Genomic DNA, 25,021 nt, shown 5'->3' with positions numbered 1-25,021 from the left:
TATTTGTGAAGTCTGTTGGCAGCACTAATATGTTTTTCAGTTTTTGTCAGCTAAACGTTTTCAAGAAGCTCCTTTGGAAAATTAGTTATTGCAAGTTTAAACAATTAACAGAAAATATTTATATGAAAATTTCTTAGAAAATAACATCATCCATCTGCTTCGGACTTTAATTGAATTTCAAATCACTTTTGTCAGTGCATAAATGAGTGCAGTCTTTATAAGATGTATTTTTATTTATTTGAAAGAAAGAGTTACAGAGAAACTGTAGACAGTTAGAGTAGAGGTAGGGGTTAGAGGTAGACAGGGAAAGATACTCCATCCGTTGGTTTACTTCCCAGATGCCCACAGTAGCCAAGCCTGGGACAGGCCAAAGCTAAGGACCAGAAGCTGCATGTGGGGTCTTGTGTCTGTGTGGCTGGGACCCACAGATTAACTCATCACCAGCTGCCTCCCAGGGTATGCTTTACTGTCTTTGCTGCATCTCAGGGAGTTGATATTTTTGTTTTTATTTTTATTCATTAAAAAAGAAGTTTTTGTTTTTCTTACTAGTTTACTCACCGATTCATAGGTCACACAATAACATCATTTGCTTCAGGAAAGTTTTTTATTTTCTTTTTCATTTCGTTAGCAACACATTGGTCATTCAGTAATGTGTTATTTAACTTCATGTTGCTGTAAATTTTCTATGTCTCTGTTGTTGATTTTGTTTTAAAGCTCTTCATTTAAGGGGATGCATAGTAACTGTGTAATAGAGACTATCATATCCAGATGTGAAGATCCAATGCAGTATGCATCTGTACTTCCAATTCAAAGATGAACTTCCAATGAAACTGTTGAATGTATCTTGACAACAGGATGCTAGACTCTCTGCCATTGTCCATGCCTACAATATCAGGATATACTTAAATAGCAGAATGGTGGACTTATGATTGATTGTGAAAGACTATACTATTGTACTAATATGGGGGGATCAGCTGTGGGGTGGAGAGGATTTGGGGAGAGGAGAAGGGAAATCCCAGAGTCTATGGAATTTTGTTATTATGGAATAACAAAATAAATTAAGTTTTGAAAAAAATTGAAATTGTAAGCAGAGCTAGAACTCAAATATAAGTCTCGAACATGGGATGCAGGTGTATTAACCATTTACTGTATGCAGATTTTTTTTTACTGTTCATAGTTTTAGCCCAGGTCTATGCGTTTTTTTATAGTCTGAAAAGAAGGGCCACATTTTTAGCAAACAAACAAATAAACAAACAAAAAACTGAAGAATAAGCAGTTTTGAATGCTGTTTCACATGTTTAATGTTTATCTCTGCATTTTTTCTTTTTTGTTTTTTTCTGTTTACTCTTTATCTTTTATACAATTCTGGATATTAGGACCATTAATTCAATAAAGTTTATCTGCCATTTAGCATCATCATTTCTTCTTCCCTACCGGTCCCTTCTCTACTTGTGTCATTTTTGGAAGACTAGAAGTGTGAAATAAATATCCATAAAAACAAAGCAGGCCTAAGTTCTGTGTGTAGGAGCCTAAAAAAGTAATATATGAGATTGTAGAATCACTATTACAAAAAATCTTAGAGAAAAGGAACAGAATTAATAGCTAGGATGTCCAGATGTCAGACAGGCATCAGAAAGAGAAAGTGGTATTAACTAGTAATTCTGGCATCAGCCTAAAGAATTATTGGATAGTTAAATAGTGTGTTATAAGATCTTAAGGAACACAGTGCTATCATGACTAGAAGTCAAATTATTTTTTAAAAAAAAAAGTCTGTCATACTTAGTTTCTTTTGAAATATAATTGTGACTTCAAAGCTGCTAACTGCCGCCCTTGTCCATTGTTTCCCGGCTGTCTCAGAGGCCATCCAGGAAAATAACATAGTTGAGAAGCAACCATAGTATGGCTTATATAACCCATAATAATTGTTATCTAGCCCTGCACAGAGGAAGTTGACCAACCTCTGTTCTGCAGTCTGAATCCTTCAGTTTGACCTTTAACATATCTTTAAATTACCTGTAGATCTGGCCAAAATGTACATGATGCGATTGTAGCTCTGGGGTAGAGTCTAAGATTCGATGATGTTAGACAAGCTTGCTGGTGAGACCAATGGTCCTCAGACCTCATTTCAATATATTGAGGATCTAAATTTCAAGAAAGCCTGTAGCAGATTCTTGCATTTTTAAACGAGAGGAAAAAAAATACATTTGAATAGGAAGTCAAATCAGTTGGTTGGAATCTGTAGAGGACTGATCTCATCTTAAAGGGATATTTTTTCTGGACATTTTTAAGTGGTTATCTGGTCATTATTTCCTTATATCAGGATATTAACTCAATGATGATTTTTGAAAGGAGCAGTGACGAACTTGATAATTCCTGTGTTGATTGATCGTACCAATATTGTTGGAATGACATGCTGGACATTTCTGTTAGAAGATGGTTTGCTCTGTGTCTCTGAACAGTATGTAAGCAGAGAGACTGAACCCCCTTTGTTTTCAACTGCCTTTTCAGATATGTGTATAGTAAACAACTTGAAAGATAGAAGAGTAATCTCTTCTTTAAGAGCAGAGGTTTGCTTGCTGCACATAATAAAAGATTGGGGTTCCTTAAGCCCAATATTCCTTTCTTGAAACGCAACCTGCTGTTTATGTAGGCATCCTTCTGAACTCTTTCCTGATAGTGATAATGCAGGTTTGCAATCACTGACTTTCCTTTTCCCAACAGTTACTTCCCCCTCAATTTATTAAACTTCTTCATATTCTACTAAATATAGAAGAGAAGCTCTTAACTAAATAAAGAGATGGTTTTAAATAAAATTGTTTAAATATGCAAGCTTCAAGCATTCAAGCCCATCTGTATCTACACCCACTTTATCCTGTTCTTGACCATCTCCTTTCTACAGTGCAGCCTTCACATTTGTCCTGGAAGGCCGTGTGTGCTGCCTTTTAACAGGCAATGGGTTTGATTTCATTTCTTTATCTCTATTCTGCTGGCTCCCTTTTATATCTTTATTCTTAATTTTTAGATTCTTCTCTGTTATAAAACAAATCAAATAATAAAACTAACCACAGACTTCCTTTACTGCACATTCTTCTCAAGTTACTGCTGTGTTTCTCTTCTTTCTACATAGATTTCTCGAAAATGTTGGTTAAAGTCTTTTCCCTCTTTCTTTTCAGCTCTCAACTCACTGTAGTTTAACTTCTTCACTAGTTAGTCCATTGAAATGTTCCCTTGTAGGTTTCCTCTGTGAGTTTCAAACTATATTTTATAAATTTCTTATCTTTTCCACAGCAACTATATGATAGGCTCTCACTCAGCTATGTCCATTGTCAAGACTTTCTTCTAGCCTTCAGCCCCACACTTTGACAACCAGGAGCTTACAGTCTCTAACTGGTGTATACTTCAAATTCATCGTCTTTCCCAAGAGCAGAAATGTGACCATTTCACCCCATACAATAAATTTTAAAGTAATCACAGATCATTGAAACAATTGTGATGTAACCTTCTTAACCATTGGTGTGACAGACACATAAAACAAAGCTTGCCAGAACTGTATTTGCAGCAACACTGATGCACACAGACAATTCCACTTCTTTTGTGATTTATATTTTTACATTTTAAGTAATTCACTACATGTTTATTTGCCATAATATGATATGATATTTTTTAATTGTTAAATTTTATTTTATTTATTTGGAAACAGACAGACAGAGAAAGACAGGGATCTTCCATCTGGTTCACTATCAGAGGTACAATTGCTAAGGCTATGTCAGACCAAAGTAGGAGCCAGGAGCTTCATTTGGATCTCCCACACAGGTACAGGGGCCAAGTACCTGGGTTGTCTTTATGCTTTCTCAGGCACATTAGGAGGGAGTTGGCTCAGAAATGAAGCAGCAGGGACATGAAGACGTACCCATAGGGGATGCTGCGTTACACGAAGTGGCTTAACTTGCACATCAGCCCTAATAATTCACTCTCTCTCTCTCTTTTTTTTAGATTTTATTTTATTTTTATTTGAAAGATACACAAAAAGGAGGAGAGACAGAGAGGAAGATCCTACTCCCCAAACAGCCACAATGGCCAGAGCTGTGTCAATCCAAAGCCAGGAGCCCGGAGCCCAGAGCCTCCTCTGGGACTCCCACGTGGGTGCAGGGTCCCAAAGCCTTGGCCTGTCTTTGACTGCTAAAGCTGGATGGGAAGTAGGGCCACCAGGATTAGAACCAGTGCCCATATGGGATCCTGGTGTATATAAGATGAGGACCCTAGCTGCTATGCTACTGTGCTGGGCCCTAATAATTCATTCTTAAATGACAAGCTTTTCTCTAAGTTATTAAATTACATTTGTGTATGTGTGTTTATATAGGTATATTGTGTATGTGATTTATTTATTTATTTATTTGAAAGGCAGATTTACAGAAAGAGAAAGGGAGAGCCGGAGAGATGTGCTGTTCACTGATTCACTCTCCAGATGGCCACAACATCCAAAGCTGGGCCAGTCTGAAGCTGAGAACCAGAGATGCTTCTGGGTCTCCCAGATGCATGACAAGGAATCAAGGACTTGGGCCATCTTCTGTTGCCTTACAGGTGCATTCGAGAGCTGAATCAGAAGTGCAGCAGCCAAGACTCCAACTGGTGCCTTCATGGGTATGTTGACACTGCAGGCAACAGCTTCATCTGATGTGCCACAGTGCCAGCCCCAATACCACTACAAATCGGCTACAATTTGTAAAAAGTGTAAAGATAGTCTGGCTGCATTTTTTGTGGGTATTAATCTGGTCTTTACTAAGAAGGTTCGGAGGAGAGGATTTGTCAAAGTATGATTGACGAAAGTTTAACAACAGAACTTTCAAACTCAAGAATGATCATGTGTCAACCATATATTTAAATAACAGAAAATCAACAAAGATGACCAAGTTGTTAATGAAGAGTTTTTAGAGGTGAGGGTAATACAGGCTATCAGAAAAGCAGACTGGAATAAGTGTACTGAATTAGAAACAAAACTGTTTAGTGCTTATTATTATGGGAAAATGATTTTATAGACTTTATGGTTATTTTTTCCACTAGGCAGAAATTTTTACCATCACAACAAGCTAACATGTAATTTTATAGTTTGGGGCCTGAACTAATAGCAAATAAAAATCAAGCACAGTTGTATAGCCTTTTTCTTACTTGATCTGTAAGTCTTTAACAAGCTTAGTTAAGTATAGCCTTTTTCTTACTTGATCTGTCTTTAACAAGTTTAGTTAAGAGAGTATAATTTTGTTAAATTCATCAGAATGAGTGTATATCTAAGACTTTGAAACTTTGGGGGAGGGGACATGATGGCACGATGGCTCTGGATAAATCCTCACCTTGAAAGTGCCAGTATCCTATATGGGTACCAGTTCCTGTCCCGACTGCTCTACTTCCCATACTCTCCCTGCTTACAGCCTGGGAAGGCATTAGAAGATGATCCAAAGCCTTGGGATTCTGCATCTCTGTGGAAGACCTGGAAGAAACCCTGGCTCCTGACCTCAGATTGGCTCAGCTCCAGCATTGTGGCCATTTCGGGAGTGAACCAGCAGATAGAGTATCTTTCTCTTTGTCTCTTCTTCTTTCTGTACATCTGATCTGCGTTTGAAATAAAAAATAATTACAGGAAGGAAGGAAGGAAGGAAGAAAGGAAGGAAGGAAGGAAGGAAGAAAGGAAGGACCATATATACATTAATTCAGTGGGAGCCATAATGGGAAGAACAGGATTTTTTTTTATGCTAGAAAAGGCTCTGTGCAGAATCCAAGGTGCTTATCCCAGAGGTACTCTTAAGATACAAAGATTTATTTGTTTGTTTATTTATGTATTTATTTATTTACTTATTTATCTTACTGGGAAGGCAATACAGACAGAAGGAGAGACAGAGAGAAATACCTTCCACTGGTTCACTCCCCAAGTGGCTGCAATGTGTGGAGCTGAGCCGATGTGAAGCCAGAAGCCTGGAGCTTCTTCTGGGTCTCCCACGCAGGTGGAGAGTTCCAAGGCTTTGGGCTGTCCTCTATTGCTTTCCCAAGCCACAGAGAGCTAGTTGGGAAGTAGAGCATCCAGAATACAAACTGGCACCCACAGGGGATGCCGGCAGTTACAAGGCAAGAGTTTAGCCACTAGGCTACCGCCAGACCCAAGATTTATTTACAGCATTCAGGGGCACCAGTGGAAAGGCCACCACCAGTGAAGAGAGTGATACTCTCCCTAAATTACTCCAAAGGAAGACGGGGTAGCATGATTTTGGTTGGTGTCAGAAGAAAGAACATCCTCCTTGTGTGAGATGGTAATTCAGCCAAGGCATCACTTGCCTTGAGAGCAAAATCACATCACTGATGAGGAAAGGACAAGGGAGAGTGAGAGAGGGGTTCACATTTCAGATGAGGACTCCACCAGGGGTGTTTCCAAAATGTCATGCAACAGAAATTCTGTGGAAACATAACTAGTGCAATATCCTGGAGCAGAAGCCGATGAAATCGGTGTGAGCACTGTAGCTGTTGCAGCAAAAACAATTGTTTACATGTTCTACTTTTAAAACAGCATGTGTTCACTTCAGCTTGGCCTTTTTCTTTTTACAAAACCTGTTTCTGAGACATGTGCAGTCACAGTTTTGGTATTGTTATTTGTTGTTTCTTATTTGTGTTTTAATGCAACTAAATGCATTTAGATCTCAGTGTCATGTTTGACACGTTTTTCCCTTTTTACTAAACTCACTGAAATACACCCACTGGGTCATTCACGTTAGTGGTGTGAATGGATTTTCAAAAGTTTTCCAGGACACAGTGAAAGCTGGGCATTGACTTCTACAGATGCTGCAACCAGAAAGCTTTATGCCCTTCCAATTCCAGGATGCTAAAACTGTGTCCTGACCTCAAATCTGTAAGGCAGAGTAAACATCTTTTGCTAGAAGTACTCTATGTCTTTATTTTTCTCCATGTCTTTATTTTTCTCCATCTGAATCAAATTTATTTAAACAAAGGAGACTGAACTAAATTGAGTCTTTAATATACCCAAGAGAAAAAATATGTTTATTTGACTTTTCAGCTTTCAGTGATTGTTGCTGTCAGAGTTTAAATTTTCATCCTTTGATATCTGCAAACACCTGATTGTTTTAAATGGCTTGGTCATGTCACACAATGGCTTATTTTTCAATTTATTTCATGTCATCAGTAAGACATACCAAGTTGGAATAAGAGTTTATAAGAGTTTTGCTCTTATAACCCTGAATAAGTAGCTTAATATCGCAGTGATTTTGTGTACTCAAGGAAGTTGAGACTCAGCTTCTGGCATCACCACATTCTGTCTTACTCGTTGACTCTGGAGCCCAGCTGCTGCGTGTAGTCGGTGGGAACAATACTGCTACTTAATCAACTTGGATTGTTGTGAAGATTGCATAAAATCATCTTGAAGCCTTAGTTCAACATCTGACATAAGTTCTCTACAAGTGACCATTACTTAATTAACCAAAAACTTAATTATAATGCTCTTGTCATTTAGTGGCACTGTGGCTGCCTCATCCACTAGCACAACTGAAAGGTAAATTTCAGCATTATATACTAATTCAGTCTTAGTGAATGAACTTGAACAACCATTCTTGAGAATATAATGAGGACTAGTATATCCAGATGAGAAAAATGCATCCTATTTACTTGGGAACTTTCAAATAAACATTTTTAATTTTTATTGTAAAGTCAGATATACAGAGAGGAAGATCTTCCGTCTGATGATTCATTCCCCAAGAGGCCACAATGGCCCAAACTGAGCCAATCCAAAGCCAGGAGCCAGGAGCATCTTCCAGGCCTCCCATGTCGGGTACAGGGACTTAAGGCTTTGGGCCATCCTCCACTGCTTTCCCAGGCCACAAGCAAGCAGTTGGATGGGAAGCAGGGCTGCTGGGACATGAAATAGGATCCTGGCACGTGCAAGGCAAGGACTTTAACTGCCAGGCTACAGTGCCGAACCCAGAAATTTCAAATATTTTAAGAGTAAATATGGCAAGTCCTTGGAAGATATGCAAAGGAACTTTGGTGTGCTGGAGACTGTGGACCTAGAGAGTTATGACAGGAAGAGCTGCAAGTGACAGTATTCTGCTTTTTAGAGTGAGACCATTTTAAGGATTGGGTACCAGCTTGAGACACAGTTCATAGAGCACACACACACACATCATGAACAGAGCTCCACAGACAACTAGGTGTTGCTGAACTCTGCTCCCCAGTGATGCATGATATGCTGGAGACATGGTATCTGGATTTAGAGTTAGATGAAGTATACGTAAGTCCATGACTTGCTGCTCGTTGATTATGTCACTTTGGTATCCCTGGCTTCTTGGAACCACAGTTTCCTCATCTATAAAATGGTTTAATAAGTAACTTCTCTCTAGGCTGGATCAAAGAGAAGTCAGATTTTGTAATGTACATGAAAATGCTACAGTAAATGCTACTCATATTATTTACATGATTGCTGATATGATGACTGCCTGTTATTCCTAAGGAAATTGAAATGGGCATCACACATACACCAAATTGGGATGCACAGTGTGATGTAGTGTGTCACACTGACTCCTCTGTTACAAGACGATTGTCCTTGGAGTGCTGACAATACCCAACTTCCTCTGTGGAAATTCTTTTCCTAGCACAGATATCAGAAGTTACTGGTACTCTATAACATTCATGGAAGTGTCTATTTCCCTCTATCTAAATTTAAATAACTAGATAAAAATGGGATGACTAAATTGATAAATTGATAGCCTATGGAATGACTAAATTGATAGCTGATAGATAAAACTATTTTGGTGATGAGGTGCCATGTCAAATCTACCCTCCAAATTCTGTTTACCAACTCGTTATACCCTCATCTTTCCTTCTTTATTAGCTCGTCATTAAGCATTGGATCAAGTCCAAGCTTCAAGGCCATTGCTGATACAGCCTAGTACCCTTCCACTTCATATTTTTCCTCCTGTTCACCTCAGTGTTCCATATTTTTTGGAATGGTGCTTTCTCTTCCTGAAATACCCTTTCTGTGTTTTGCCAGGTTGGTTTCCATTCATACTTACACTGTGTTCAGTGTTACCCACATCTCATGATCCTCCAGGCAGAAACAATACTCCTCTTTCACTTCACCCTTTCCTCTCACACCAGTTTATTTATTCATTCTATCATTCTGCATTAAACTTTGTGCAGAAGCCATTGTCCCCTATTGAGTTATAAGTTAATTAAGCATGGGGACTATGTTGTATTTAGCCTTGAATCTCCTGTGACATGTATAATGCCTGGTATTTAAGTGGATGTTCTCTAATGTTAAAACAAATTGGCTTAGAATCAGATGTCTGTTACATAGACAGAAACAGCTAGGTATTAGAATACTTTAGAAAGTTTATGGCAAATGGAATTAAAGGATAATTTTCTGGATTAAAAGGAATGAAATCTAGGAATACTTTTACATAGTTTTAAAGAAAAACATTTACTTATTTATTTGAAAGAGTGGCAAAGAGAAGAGATAGAAATCTGACTCACTTCCCAAAATGCTGCCACGGCCAGGTATGGGCTAAGCTAAAACCAGGGATCAGGAACTCCATCCTGGTCCCCCAGATGGGCCAAGAAGCAGAGCACATGAGCAAGGAGCTAGATGCTAAGTGCAGCCCCTGGAATTCAAAGTGGTATTCTCCTATGGGATGACAGCATTGCACCACAATGCTGGCCTCTCCATGTGGTGTTTTTATTGACTGCATGGATGTCAAAAATTTTTGAGCAAAATGAAGTTATCTTTTAATTCTGTTTTTCACTTTACCTTTAGTATTTTCATTTCCACATTTTCTTCTGAGTTTTTAATTTCCTCCTAAAGTCTGAACATATTATATACAATTGAAGGATAATATTTCTAAATTAAAAGTTATTTTCAAATTTGGCACAATTGGCTCTCCATATGTACTAATGAGAACCTGTTTCATAGATACCAACAGAGTTGATAAGTATCAATACATGTTTTAGTAAATAGATTTTAAAATATGACCCTTAAATTAAGTGCTGTATTCTCTTTTGCAAATTGCAAAAGTTTGCAAAATAAAGGATTTATTCTATTTTTTAATAATAAAGCAAGTATATGTGAAGATATTCACACACATATATGTCCAAGAAAGTCATTGTTGGAATGTTTATATCAAGTAAGTCAGTCCCTCCTGGGCCACATGCCAAACAATTTAGTTTCTGTAAAAGGACTTCCATATAAATACCAGAAGGACTTGTTTTTGAAAGCAGTGAAGTGGTCCCAGGCTTGGATCCTGGGCACAAAATAGTCTGTCTCTCTTTCTCTCCATCGCATACAGATTCATGTGCAACCTCACACTGTGAAATTTCTAAGTAGAATTTATTTCCAAGTGGAATGCATTAATAAAAATATGAAATGTATTTTCTTGTATAAATCATGAAGAAATGATGAGAGATAAAGAAAGAACTAAAGGTGGTGAATAATCATCTGCTGTTCAAAAACTGAAACCTGTCATGTTAACTCCCAACTCAAGCATTGTGTTGTAAAGATTAGCCTTCAAGAAACCTAAAAAGCGTGTAGGCTGCCTCATCGGCAACAGCCTCAAACTGTTCCCTGTCATCGAAAAAAACAAATCTTTTGCTCGTTTCAGCCTAGGGGAGGTGGAGGGACTGAGGTGGTCCTGTGTGGCTGAATTAGATGAAAGACTTGCCTTCCACCATGGAGACGTGGAGTCTAATCAAGTGAAATGAGTTTTGAGATCCCAGCTCATTTCCTAGGAGAGATCAGTTCACATTAGAAAAGCACGACTTCTCATTCATCACACCTGACGTGGTCTTTGCTCAGGAGAGGACCCCAACTGGGGCAAAACCACCTGTCTCCCCTCCAAAAGGGGCACTTTATCCAAGTTAGAACTGAAAGCTGTGCAGTGCGAAAGTTTGCCATGCACCAGCTTCCGTCTGTGTAATGTATGTGTAGGGTGGAAGGGAATATGAGTTTGAGGAAGATGAGTGTTTGTCTTTTTAATGCCAGATACCATCAGATGCTAAGCCCTGATGGTAAGGAGAGTCCAAATCAGGACTCCTTCTTCTTTATTTTCTAGGTTCTATTCAACAGAAGTGCAAAAGATAACGTTTCCACCTCTCAGGTTCAAATGGCGAAGCAAGTGTCCTCCTTTGCCCCGACTGATAAATGATCATTGTCTCTTTTTCCTTCCAGGGCATTGTTGTAACACCTCTGCTACTGCTGCTTTTTGTGAGTATTGTGATGTTATCTCTAATATCTTTTGTGAAAAGTCACCTACAACCCTTCAAGAAAGGTCATTAAATTAAATTTGATAGTTGAATTTTAAACTGCTCTCCCAGTTGATAGTAACACAGAGACACAAAGAAGCCTCATCATCTCACCACAGCAGGACAACATTGGGACCCAGAGACCAGACTCCTACTAGTGGATAAATCATTAATTAACACAAAGCATATGACCTGTGGCACAGGTCATGAATGTGAGGCTCTTTATTTTCTCATTAGAAAATCTGAAAGTGATTGGTAATGACTTGGTGTTTGATAGTGTTTGACAGGAAGGACCTTAGATCAAGGGAGCAGAGGAAGCCTGATATTCAACGCTAGCACTAATGGTAGTTACTTTCTTTATTTTACGGAAAGCTGCCTCGATTTTGTCATCTGTATAATGGGAAATAGCAATGCCTACTCCATCCAGTCTGTCTTGCGGGGATAATGAAATGTGTTTTAGAAATAGAAAATAAAAGCTACTGGTTAACTCAACAAAAATGTTCCGAAAGTAAGAAATGCTAATTAACTGTCTTATTTCTTTTGGAACAAAGCATGTGAGAAACTAGATGAAAGATCATAATAGAAATTAATGTTATCTCATGCTGAGCAGAGCATATGTAATCATGAATGATATCTAAAATATTTTATGAACTGTGCCTTTTTTCATACAGACATCTTCCAAATATTAATCATTCCACTGATCACTGAAATGTAGTGGGGATGCATTTCTGGGAGTGAAGTATAGCTATTTGACTAGCACTATTTGTCAGTGAATTAAAACTATTGGGAGAATTTATTTAATTATGGTGTAATTATCCAAGTTGGAATTCAATTAGAGTAATAGAGTGAGGGACTTCATTTCCTACCAGCTGTGTAGGAAATAGAGAGGGCTAGATATACTACTGAACAGTTGGGGTCTGCATCTTTCATGCAAGGCATTACCTTCCTCTAATAAACCTCAGCCTTACCCTCCCTTCTGAAATGCCAACTCCATTCTGACAAAGTAGGAAGAGTCAGACAATAGGACCACTTTCCTCAGCAGAACAAGCCTCATTAATTTGAACTCCACCAGTTCAGAATCTGCAGTGAGTCAAATTGAAACTCAAGTGAACATTGCAGTAATTTGAAAGAAAAGAATTGGCATGTATCTACTCACTAGCTGTAGATAACTGGAGGCACCAAGAAGTGTTTCTTTTTTTTTTCTCCAATTCCTGGGATCACAAAGATAGGTTAACCTTTATGAGCATGAGGTCCCAGGGGCCAGTCTGAGAGTCAGGAGACCAGACAGAGCATGGCACCTAGGAAGTGCACCACAAATGGCTGTAGAGCCTAAGTTTTCTCTATTCTAGCAGGGGGACATCTATTACTTGTGTGACTCATGTCAGAAGAGCAGAAAACACGAAACACAGGTTGAATAACAGTTACCAAAACAGAGTCAGTTACAGGTAACAAACTCTAGTGTTCCACAGCACAGTGGAGCCAATTATAATTCACAGCTGTGCATTAAATTCTTTAGGCAGGATTGCAAAACAAAGGAACAGATAGGATCTAAATGTCACAAGGAAATGAAAAGGCTACTTGCTTGATTTGATCCATTTCTACTGTTATATATGTGTTGAAAGATCACATAGTACTCTATAGTATGTACAGATATTACTTGTGAATCAAAAATCTTAAAAAATTAAATAGCAGGACTGATTTTACAGGCAGGATCTACAGATATAGCACGTTGTTCTACAGTCATAGTATCCTGTTCTAGCTCATGACTAAAGAACCTGAAAATGAGTCTTTCCTTCCTTTCCTTCCCATTTCCTGGCCATAGCAAGAAATTCTTCCAGCCAATTCATGCAATAGCAATACATTATTGCAAGCTTTCATCCACTCAGACCTGTGGAAAATAGAAAGGGCTAGATTTCCTTTGCTCCTATGGTATAATTTTTATTCTACATTGAATCATTTCCAATATTATATAAGTATTCTTAAGCTTTAGTTGGCTCAACAGTTTAAAATAATAAAGTTACAAGAATAGTGGAAGGTGCTCTAGGACCCTCAACTTAAGTTTCTTGCTTTTCTTCCAAGTCAACTGGGCTGTCCCAGTAGGTTTAGTCACATTGTCCCATAACATCAACTTTTTCTATGTTATATGATTCCAGATCACATACAATATGTTTGACCTTTTTTTTTTGTCTGTTTAGGTTATCATGAATTTATTTAATAAAAGTAAGAATTTCTTAAATGTTTTGGTTCTAGGCCTCAACTGTTGAGCCAAATAAAAACCTGAGCAGCTTAAAATTCAGAGACATCCCATTCCTTTGCAAATGTCCTGGGTTTTTTTCTCAACACCTCTATTACAGGTTAAATCTTTCCCCTAAAAAAAGTTGAAATCCTTATTACAGTCCATTGGAATATGTCCTTATTTGCAAATGGTCACTAGAGATGAAATTATTTAAAATAAGTCATCCTAGAGGAGGTAAGCTCTTGCTCCAGTAGGATTGTAGTCCTTATAAGAAGAGGAGGCAGAGAAAACACAGAGAGCCTCATGGTGATGGAAGCAAAGATGAAAGAGAATGATGTACAAGTCAATGGAATTGCAGAATTGTTAGCCGACTAGAAGAAATGAGGAAGGATTTTTTCCTTCCAAATTTAGGAGGGAATTTTGTTCTGCTTGATTTCAGACTCAGAGCTTCCAGACTATGAGACAATAGACTTTCTGTTGTTTTAAGCTTTCCAGTTTGTGGGTTTGTTACAGAAGTTTATTATAATAATTCTTGAAAATTTCATTAATTGTATCCTATCTTGAAATTGGAAATTACGGGGTCATCAGGTATAATAGTTTGTGAAGGACATTTTTGCAATTGGAATCTCAATTACCTCCATTTTTCATATATTAGAATTTTTAATCTTTCATCTACACATACTTTGAGATTTTTATTTAGATTTTTTAAAGACTTATTTTTGTAAAAATTATTTGAAAGGCATAGTTACAGCGAGAGGAGGAGATACAGAGAGCTTTGGCATCCACTGTTTAACTTTCTAGATGGCTACAACAAGCTGGGGTTGAGATGGGCTGAAGCAAGAAACGCAGAGCTTTTAGTGCCCAGGCACCTGAACCATCCTCCACTGCTTATCCAGGTAACTGGCAGGGGAGCTGAATTAGAAGTTGAGCAGTTGATTCTTGAACTGGCACAATATGGTTACTAGTGGCAGCCCCCAGTTACCTCCATTCTTAATCTCTTCTCTGAAAATACTTATCCCATCTGAAATCTGAACTCTGATTTATGCTTCTGTTGCTAGTATCTTTCATGTCACTGAGCCTTGAAATGGGTCAAGTTGTCTTTCCTATACCTCATGATCAATTCCAGATCATTTTCCATGTGTTCTCCAGAAGTTAAGTCAAAACAACTATACCTCTTTGTTGAAATTATCAAGAGAATCCCACTCTCAAACAGCCCAAAACAATGTGAGTTCTTTCCCATTGTTTTCTGTTTAACAGAAACTGAATTAAAGCTTGGTGTTTTCAATGTCCATGTGGTTGATACTTCCACTATCTTGGCCTCTATCTTTCTGATTTTTTCCCTAACAAACTTGTGTTCCATTTCATCATAGCCAATTATCTATGAGATAAGAGCCTTGGTTTTGTTATTACCAATGACTTCATCCTGTCATAATCCCAATTTCAAATGCCCGATCTAACCAATAGCTCCCGTGTTTGTGGCTTATTCCTCAAATTAAAAATTCCTAAAATTGACTAGATCAGCCAGTTCATTTAGCTGATCAGTTTTACAATGTCTTTATTTACTTTATCACATATGTCATACACAATCTTTCTCATCACTTCTGCTTCTATTTGCCTGACAAAACAGCAAGCATACTGAAATCCAACTCTGCATTCTTGTATGTGAATATAAACATGTGAGAGCAAACATAGGAAAATGCTCACTAATCTTATTTGAAATTCATGAAAACTAAGTGTAAGCTAGCACAACCATTCTATATCTTTCCCATAATTAATTCTTCCACTCTCTCACAATCATTTTATAACATCTGCTTGCCTCTCAAATCTCTGATGTCTGTTTTTTTTCTATCCACTGATGTGTAAAGAAATTATTTGATAAGGAAATTAGAAGGAATCGGAGAAAGAGTCCCCACACCTGCATATGTAGCCATATTCTTTGGTTTCCTTTCTGTTGCAATAGAAAAATGTTTTGCTACCCTGGAAGGCTTTTCCTCCAGTTATGCCATGTGATTCATATAGATGTACTTTGTTCCTACGGTATAATTGTTACTCTACATCGAATCATTTCCATTACTATGTAAGCATTCTGTAATTTTGAAAAAGGTTTATTTTATGTTTATCTATATTGTAAAGGTAGATATACAGAGAGAAGGAGAGACAAAGAGAGAGACCTTTCATCCACTGGTTGACTCCCCAAGTGACCACAATAGTCATAGCTGCACCAATCTAATCCGAAGCCAGGAGCTTCTTCTGGGTCTCCGTAATGGGTACAGGGTCCCAAGGCTCTGGGCCATCCTCTACTGCCTTCCCAGGCTACAAGCTGGGAGATGGATGGGAAGTGGATCAGCCAGCAGATAAACTGGCACCCATAAAGGATCCTCGTGGTTGCAATATGAGGATTTAGCCACTAGGCTACTGCCCTGGGCCCAACTATTTTGTAGCATTACACCTCTTAGGAATTAAACTTCACCTTATATCAACATCATTCCATTTATGTGTCTTTTTATAGGAAAATTTTTCACTGTTAGCTCACCATAATCATCATTCATCCAACAAAATACATTGAGTTCTTCCTATATGCCAGACACTGTCCTGAGTTTCAGGAATAGAGCAACAAGCAAAAATAAATGTACCATTGCTCTAGTGGAGACCATGCATTAGTGGAAAGAAACAACTAACAAATAAGTAAAAATGTAGTGTGCAAAAATAAAGAGAATTAGAAGTGCCAGATAAGATCAAGAGCACTCAGAGTAAAATGGCCATAGACAACCTACAGAATGGAAGAAAATATTCATAAGCTGTTAATGTGGCAATGAGTTAATATATCAGGAGATTACATGACTTAATAGCAAAAATCCCACAAGCATTCCTAATTAAAATGGACAGTCAAATCTACACAGATGTTTTTCAAAGGAAGACATGCAAATGGCTAAGGGCACCTGAAAAAAAGTGCTCAACATCATTATTTATCAGGAAAATGCAGGTCGGATTTGCATGGCTTCAAGAAAAAGAAATGTTAAATGTTTGAAGATAAAGAAATGGACATTATACCATGTATTCGTGGACCAAAACATCACATAGTGCCTCATAAATATGTATATAATTTTAAAACGTGTAACAAAGGGATTAGGGAGAAGGGGCTGCTATTTTAAATAAGGTGGTCAAGTTCAGACTCAGTGAGAAATTGGTAATTAAGCAAAGGGATGGAGGAGACAGTGGAGTGCTGCCGGTGGAGAGCAGCAGGTGTAAAGTTCCTGAGTGTGTACCTGGTGTCCTCAAGAAATACCAAGCAGGCCAATGTGGCTAGAACGAAGTGAGCAAGAAGAGATGGAGATTATGTCAGAGACAGAGCAGGCTCCACATGTGGTAGGACCTTAAAGTCCTTTGAGGGAACTTGAAATTTTGAGAGGGAGATTGGAAATGATTAAATGGGTTTTGTTTCAGAGAGGCATATTCTGATTACATTTAAAAAATAGTTTTGGGTGCTGGATTAAAAGATGGTAAATGGATCATGGCAGAGAGGCAGGACCAGTTAGAAAGCTAATATAATTGAGGCCAGCATTGTGGTGCCACAGATTAAGCTGCTACTTTTAGTACTGTAATCCTATATCAGAACAATGTTAATAGTTCCTGCTGCCTGCCTTCCCAACCAGCTCTACCTTTTCCCTTTGACAGGCAGCAAAAGATGGCTCAAGTATTTGGGTCTGTGTCTCCCATGTACAGAACTGGCTGGAGTTCCTTGGCCCAGCCCCAGCCACTCTGGACATTTTGGGAGTGATCTAGTGGAAGGAAGATTATCTATCTATCTACCTACCTACCTAGCTACCTATCTCTGTGTCTGCTTCTTTTAAAACTATTAATTTTTAAAAGAAAAAGCCAGTACAAAGATTAGTTGGCTATATATGTGTGGGCTCCATTCTGGAGTTTCTATTCTGTTCCATTAATCTTCTTCTCTGTTTCTGTACCAATACCAGACTGTTTTGATGACCATTGCTCTGTAGAATGTTTTGAGGTATGGACTTGTGATTCCTCTCCAGCTTGATTTTTATTCTTCAAAATAGTGTTGGCTATTCATGGTCTTTTGTGTTTCCAGGTGAATTTCTGTATCTTCTTTTCTTTTTCTGAGAAGAATGTTGTTCGGATTTTGACTGGGATAGCACAATCTACAATAACAAACACATGGAAACAACCAAAATGCCCATCCAAAGAGGAGTGAATAAAAAATCGTCAACACATATACTCCATGTAATAATATTCAGTCATTAAAAAGAATGAAATTCTATCATTTGCAATTAAACGATACCAACTAGAGACCATTATGGTCAGTGAAATAAGTCAATCCTGAAAGGACAAATACCTTATGTCCTTCCTGATATAAGGCAAGCTTCATGCAAATTATAAGATCAATAGCCATTTCAATACTGGTTTTGCTAGATCTCAGAAAGTTTGACATTTTTTTTTAAAGATTTATTTTTTTTATTATTTTTTCATTGGAAAGGCGGATATACAGAGAGGAGAGACAGAGAGGAAGATCTTCCGTCCAATGATTCACTCCCCAAGTGAGCGCAACGGGCCGATACTATGCCGATCCAAAGCCAGGAGCCTCTTCTGGGTCTCCCACGCGGGTGCAGGTTCCCAAAGCTTTGGGCCGTCCTCGACTGCTTTCCCAGGCCACAGGCAGGGAGCTGGAAAGGAAGCGGGGCTGCCGGGATTAGAACCGGTGCCCATATGGGATCCTGGGCGTGCAAGGCGAGGACTTTAACCACTTGCGCCACCACGCCGGGCCCGACATTTTTTTAATTTTTATTTTCATTTCTTCAAAATAATTTCCTTTGTCTTCTCAAATTCTTCACTGACTCATAGATCACACAGTAGCATCATTTTTTTGTTTTCTTTTTCATTTCTTCATCAATACATTGGTTATTCAGTAGCATGTTATTTAGCTCCATGGTGTTGTGAATTTTTTAGACTTCATTCCTATTGCTGATTTTGTTTTATGACTTCTCACTTAAGGGAACGTATAATAACTATGTAATGGTTATCATAACCAGATGTGAAGCAGTATGCATCTCTCCTTCCAGATCAAAGATGGACTCCTGATGAAACTGTTAAGCATATCTTGACAAGAGGATGCTGGACTGTCTATCATTGTCTTTATCCACAATATTGAGATACACTTAAATAGCAGAGTGATGGACTTATGACTACTTATGAAGGGCTATACTATTATGATAATATGGGGGAAATCAGTTGGGTGGAGTTTGAGGAGGGGTTAAAAGAAATCCCAGAGCCTATGGAATTGTATCACAAAATTAAAAATAAAATAGAAGTGGAAAAAAAAGCCAGTATGCTATCATGGCAGGAGATACTATTAGCTTGGACCAAGATGGTTGAGTATATATTTGAGAAGTAAACTGAGACTGTGTTAATGTTCTGAGGAAAAAAGATAAATTAAGAATGACTTCAAGCCCAAGCAACTGGGGCATAGTGTTGTCATTTAATAAGGTAGGGCACTCTCTAGGTTTGAGCAAGTTGGAGGAACTTATAAAGAATTCTGTGTTGGACACATTTGAATAGAGCTGCCTAGTAGGTGTCCTGGTAGAGACATCAGTTAAGCAACTGACTACATGACACTGGAACTAGGGCAAAAGTGGTTAGCACTGAGATGGGTTTTTTAATATGGGTCAACAGAGATTGAGAATACAGAAGGAAAAGCAATTAAAGGGACTACAATTTTAAAACAACAGTAAAGAAAATCAAGAATGGCCAATTTACTTAGAAGGAAGACCAGGAGATTTGGTGTCCTAGAAGTGTATCAGAGAATGTTTTTCCAAAAAAGGGAATCAATAAGCGACTTCACATGGTGCTAATAGTTTGAATAAGCCAATCCCAAAAGGTCGGATATTGCATGTTTGTCTTAATGTAAGATAAAATTATGTAAAACCTAAAAAAAAAATGAAGTCTGAGTCTTGACCATTGGTTTTTAAAACAATGGAAGTCAGCAGACAACTTAACAAGAGCTCATTTAGCAGTGCTGCATCATTAAAAGCCTGATTAAAGTGGATTCAAGAAAGATGGAAGAAAGTTACAGGTAACGATAAATGGTATCTAACTCTTTGGAAGAACTTTGAGGGATACTGAAAATAGGACAGTAATGAAATTATTCCACAATCAAGAAAGGTTTTCTTTTTTATTTTCAAAATTAGAAAATTGATATTGTATTGCTTTCAATAGGATTAATCTAATAATAGAAATTTTGCTACAAAAAATAATAAAATAATTTATGGGCCCGTGTCCTTGACTAGAAAAAGGGAGAGAGTTCTGGTACATAAAAGGCAAATATAACCTCCTAAGCACATGTGATTTGACCATAGCAGCAGAAGGAAAGCCATAGTATGAATGCAGAGATGGAAGCAAACTGGTTAATGTAAGGTAGGAGTTAGTTAGCCTAAGTTCTTTTCTGATTGTGTTTTCTCAGTGAAATAATGTTAGTGATAGTGGACACTGAAGACTTGATAAAAGAGAAGGTATGAAATATTCTGGGGAAAAGTACAGAGTGAATGAAATGGGCAAATATAGTAGCATGGCCTAACAGCACCAAGGGCCATCTTCAGCATCTACATGTGCTAGTGATGCAGCCTGCATTTTGCCTCCTAGGTATCCATCTGCTTCCCTCTTCCTTTCTATCTGCTCAAATGTCATTTTAGCAAAGACACCTTTCCTAACCACTTCATCTGAAATGACATACTCCATCAACTTCTCCCTACCTACCATTAATTGCTTTGCATTTGTTGATGTTCCACTGAAAACCAGAATCAATATGTACACACACACATATGCAGGTATGAAATGGGAACTAGCCAATGTGATTAGGTGTCTGCCATCTATAAGCTGGAGAAACAGGAATGCCCCTGGTGTAATTCAGTTCAAGTCCAAAAGACCTGAAAAGTTTGGGCTGGGTTGCTAATACAAGTCCTGGAGCTCAAAGGCCCAAGCACTAGGAGTTCTAAGAACTGAGGTCAGATGGAGATAGATTTCCAAGATGAAGGAAAGAGACCAGTTTCAGCCTTCCTCCACTGTTTTGTCCTCTTCAGGCTCTTAGAAGACTGGAAGATGCTCATCCACACTGCTCAGGATGAGTGCTCTTCACTGAGTCCACCAATTCGAGGACTGACCTCTTCCAGAAACACTTTGAAGACACACCCCAAAGTGATGTTCTCTCAGCTGTCCGGACATCCTCTTAGCCTACCACTGCTGATGCAAGGCTAATTATCACGTGTTCTTCCTGGCATTTTTTAGCTCATGGTATCTTAACCATCTGCAAATTTGTTTACCTATCTTTTCCAACCATAATGTAGGCATTGTGAGAGAGCAGCAACTTTGTCTTGACCACTGCTTTAACTCCAATGCCCCTAAAGAGTCCCTGGCCCTGGGGCCCACCAAAAACATGATTTAAATGCACGGTTAGACAAATGAATAGATGCATCTGAAGAATTGGTGTGGGGCTATTTTTTATATTGGCATTTTCTTGTTATATGTTTCAACTACAGGGACAAATCTATTATGAAGGCATCTTGCAGACACTGAGTTGACTTTTCCTCTCACCCTGGAGTGAGATAGCACAATATGGTGAAAATGCATAAAAGCTGGTTTCATTTGGCAACTAATACCTGTTATGTCACTTATGAACCCTTCTAAGCCTTAGTTTTTACCTCTACAGAAGGAGAATTATAAGTAAAATGAGTTCTTTTATATAAGAGTATGTTGTAAACTATGAAAACCATGTAAATGTTAGTCATTAAATTTGATACTTCAGAGGGGGAAAAAAGGATAATATCTCCAGGAAGGAGTTAATGATTGGATGATATTGAATCTTAGTCATGTTCTCAAGCCCACAGTTCTACAGGTTACCAGTTTATGTAAATAAGTTCATGCTTGGCAGAGGGAGGAAAATATCCCTTCAGGCTCTGGCATTAGAGTGACAAATCAAGAGCTTTCTTCCACTCTACTATGAAGTCAATTGAACATCAGAACTCTTGAAACATGTAGGACATAAAGATTTGACCACTATTGAAAGCTATGTCTCCAGAATTCATACATGACACCATATTCATATGTAGGAATGGTCAGATGGATACTTTAATATATTTGACTTTCTTCTATATTCAATATCATGAGAGAGCATCCTTTAACAAGTAGGGATTCCTTTAGTTCTGCTATTGTATCAGCTGCTCTCTAATATTATTGATTTGAAAAGCAGAGAGGCATCAACAAAGAAGCCTCCTATCCACTGGTTCAAATGCCCAAGGATATGAAACTCAAAGTTTTCCACATGCACGGCAGAGATGCAGATGCTTGAGCCATCACCTGCTGCCTCTGACAGTGCTAGAATCTTGAGTAGATCCAGAACTCAAACCCAGGCATTCCAATTTGAGTTATGGGTGTCCCAAGTGACACTTTTTTTAATAAAATGATTTACTTGAAAGGGATCGAGAAAGATTATTGTAGAGAAAATTCCATTCCCTGTTTCTCCTCCAAAAGCGTACAGGAGTCAGGATTTCTAGCCTGGTCTCCCACATGGAGTGGCCCAGATCCTTGGGGCATCTCCTACTGCCTTTTCAGGTGCATTAACAGGAAGCTGCATTGAAATGGAGCAGCCCATACTCAACTGACATTTGACATGGAATGTTGGCATGACCCACTGCACCAGAACTCCAGTCCTCAAAATTACTTATTGCTGTTACCACAAACACCTGTCCCGTAATTGATTTTTATATGATATATTTCTTAGTAAGCTGACCCTCATGAGGTAGATACTTATAAAACATTGATGGTTGACTAGACATATGTACATTTAAACATGTGTGCACACAAGCAAACACAGGTACACACAGTGAATACATACCAACCTGTGTCCATAGCCTTTATGTTCCATTGGTCTGACTTTCCTTTTTGTTAGTTTCCACTTCAGCAGTTGTTAAATCCAGTAGGCTTGAATTCCCACCACAGCATATTAGAAATCTTTTATTTTCTGAGGAAAAGAATGAGTAACTGTGATTAGTTCTTTATACATAATCTCATGTGACAAACATAGCTTCAGAGGCAGGTTTAGTTTTACTTTGTAGGAATAAACAGGTTCAGAGAGGTTTCATAAATCAACTGCAAAGCTAGTAAAGAATTTCAACTAGGAGCTGCTTCCCTCTGAATGTTTCTACCAAGTTATGCCCATGATGTATGTCTTAAGAGACTTGCTTAAAGAACTGTTATTAGACCTCAATATTTCTTAAACATTTGTGATCTTAGTAACATAGCTTACATGAGACAAAAAAAGACTAATGCCTGGGATGTGGACATGTGGTGCATCAGTTAAGTTGCTGGTGGAGATGCCTAGTGTTCCATGTCAGAGTGCCTGGGCTTGAGACCCACCTCCTTCCCAATTCCAGTTACCTGCTGGTGAAGAGCCTGGGAAGCATCACTGATGACTCAAGTAGCTCCATGGGCCACTCCAGGTGGAAACCAGGGTGGAATTCCTGGCTCCTGGATTTGGCCTGGTTCCGATCTGGCTGCTGCATGCTTTTGGAGGTGAAACAGGGAATGGAACCTTTCTCTACAATAATCTTTCTCTATCCTTTTCAATTAAGTCATTTTATATATAAAAAAAAAATGTCACTTGGGACACCTGGGACACCTGGATTGAGTTCCTGACTCTGAGCTTCAGCCACAAGCATTATTATAGCTCTCTGGGGAGTGAATCAGTTATTGGGAGCTCACATTCACTCTCCCTCTCTTTTTTTCTCTCTCAAGTAAAATATACAAATAAGTTATTGAAAGAATAATTCCTAAAAATATTTTCTTGAACAATTAAATCTTCTTTTGGTAAACAGGAATAAATGTAAAAGAATGTTAGAAGAAAAAAAAAACTATATGATGTGATTCAGACTTAGTAGTTCATAGAAGAATGAGGTCCAGGTCAGAGAGAGATAGGTGCAGCTTTTGGACCTGTAATCATCATTACTTGCTGTAGTAATTAGCTGTCTGTAATGGAAACGTCTCCAATTTTTGATCCCATTATCATAATCAAAAACAGTATACACTGCCATGAGTGTCATGTACAGTCCTCTGATATTTTTATCTCTTGTGGTCCCAGTTGTGGTTGCATAATTGATGATAACTCCTGAGTAAAATGTGAAGAAATGAAAGTATCCGAAGAGAAAGGAGCCACTTGATTTCCCCAGTTGTCTCACACTGAGCTGGTGTCTCCATCTGCTGTCTGAAAGTGGTTGTTTCTGAAGCACAGAAACATGGAGCATCTTGTCTCACTGCCTGTACAAGTCACACAGACACTGTTCTCAGAGCAGTCTGTGAAACAGAACAGCCTGGGGACTCTCCTAACTTTTCAGGCCAGGGTTCCTACCATGCTGGATTACAAGCAAAGTATATGGTATGCAGTTCCAAATGCACTGGCGATGACATAAACTTTTGCCCCAACCAATTCCCACTTAAGTAAAGAACTCAGCTGGTCTGGGATATGAGTGAGCTGGAGAGTCACAGTGAGGTCCAGCAGAGGGCAAGTGTTTGGCACAGTGGTTAAGACACTGATTGGGGTGCCTGCATCCTGTGTTGGAGTCCCTGGGTTCTAGTCTCAGTTCTGCCTCCTCCTAGCTTCCTACAGATTTGCACCTTGGTAGGCAGCTTAAGTAGTTGGGTCCTTATGACCCACATGGCCACCTGATGGAGTTCCTGGCTCCTGACATCAGTCCACCCCAACCCAGGCAATTTCAGGCATTGGGGACAGCAATCAGTAGATGAAAGAATTTGTTCTGGCTGGCTGACTGTATCATTTTATATGTCTCGAATACAGACAAATGTTCAAAATCTAACCCGATTAGTTCAGGGTAGCACTCTCTTTACCAGTCCTTTCTTGTGTTACCTAGTTCTCTCTCCAGGACCAGCTGCCCAAGTGCTTCACAAGCATGCAGGGGCTAGCCAGAGTTGAAAGGACACTTCTTCCTTGCTCCTTTCCACTTTTGTAAAGGAGTCAGGGACATGGGGGGAGTTGGGTCCAAGGGTACAGGTGAGAGGTCCTTAGATGGGTAAGTCCTGGGAACCTCTTGTGCAGCATGTTGAATACAGATAATAATAATGTGTTGCATACTTAAACTTGACCAAAATGAGATCTTAAGTGTTATCACCACATACATAAAAAAGGCAACCATATAAAATGATGGATATGTTATAACCCTGATTATGGTAATCATTTCATAATGTATATATTCCTCAAAGCATAAGTTTCACATAGTGCACCTTGAATATATACAATTTTTGTCAATTATACTTCAGTAAAGCTGGAAAAAAGCAAAGATAAACATATAAATAAAAGCAAAACCATGTTTTACATACTTTTTAAATAGATTTTATTTGTTTATTTATTTATTTATTTTTAAAGCCAGATATACAAAGAGGAGGAGAGACAGAGGAAGATCTTTCATCCATTGATTT

At 38.5% G+C, this 25,021-nt stretch overlaps 1 protein-coding gene across 4 annotated transcripts in view; it reads left to right on the top strand.

The window, feature by feature from the left end:
- SLC10A7 (solute carrier family 10 member 7) overlaps positions 1-25,021 on the top strand; it is a 271,806-nt gene that overhangs the window by 182,956 nt on the left and 63,829 nt on the right. For all 4 annotated transcript variants that reach the window (XM_040966854.1, XM_040966855.1, XM_040966856.1 and 1 more), the window contains one exon: positions 11,213-11,248. In XM_040966854.1, coding sequence (XP_040822788.1) covers positions 11,213-11,248 — 36 coding nt within the window. The remainder of the gene's footprint in view (positions 1-11,212; positions 11,249-25,021) is intronic.

Source organism: Ochotona curzoniae, unplaced genomic scaffold, assembly GCF_017591425.1.
Source record: "Ochotona curzoniae isolate NIBS_2020 unplaced genomic scaffold, NIBS_Ocur_1.0 scaffold_4506, whole genome shotgun sequence".
Classification (NCBI taxonomy): Eukaryota; Metazoa; Chordata; class Mammalia; order Lagomorpha; family Ochotonidae; genus Ochotona; species Ochotona curzoniae.
The sequence above is the reverse complement of the archived record's forward strand: the minus strand, read 5'-3'. Positions and strand labels throughout refer to the sequence as shown.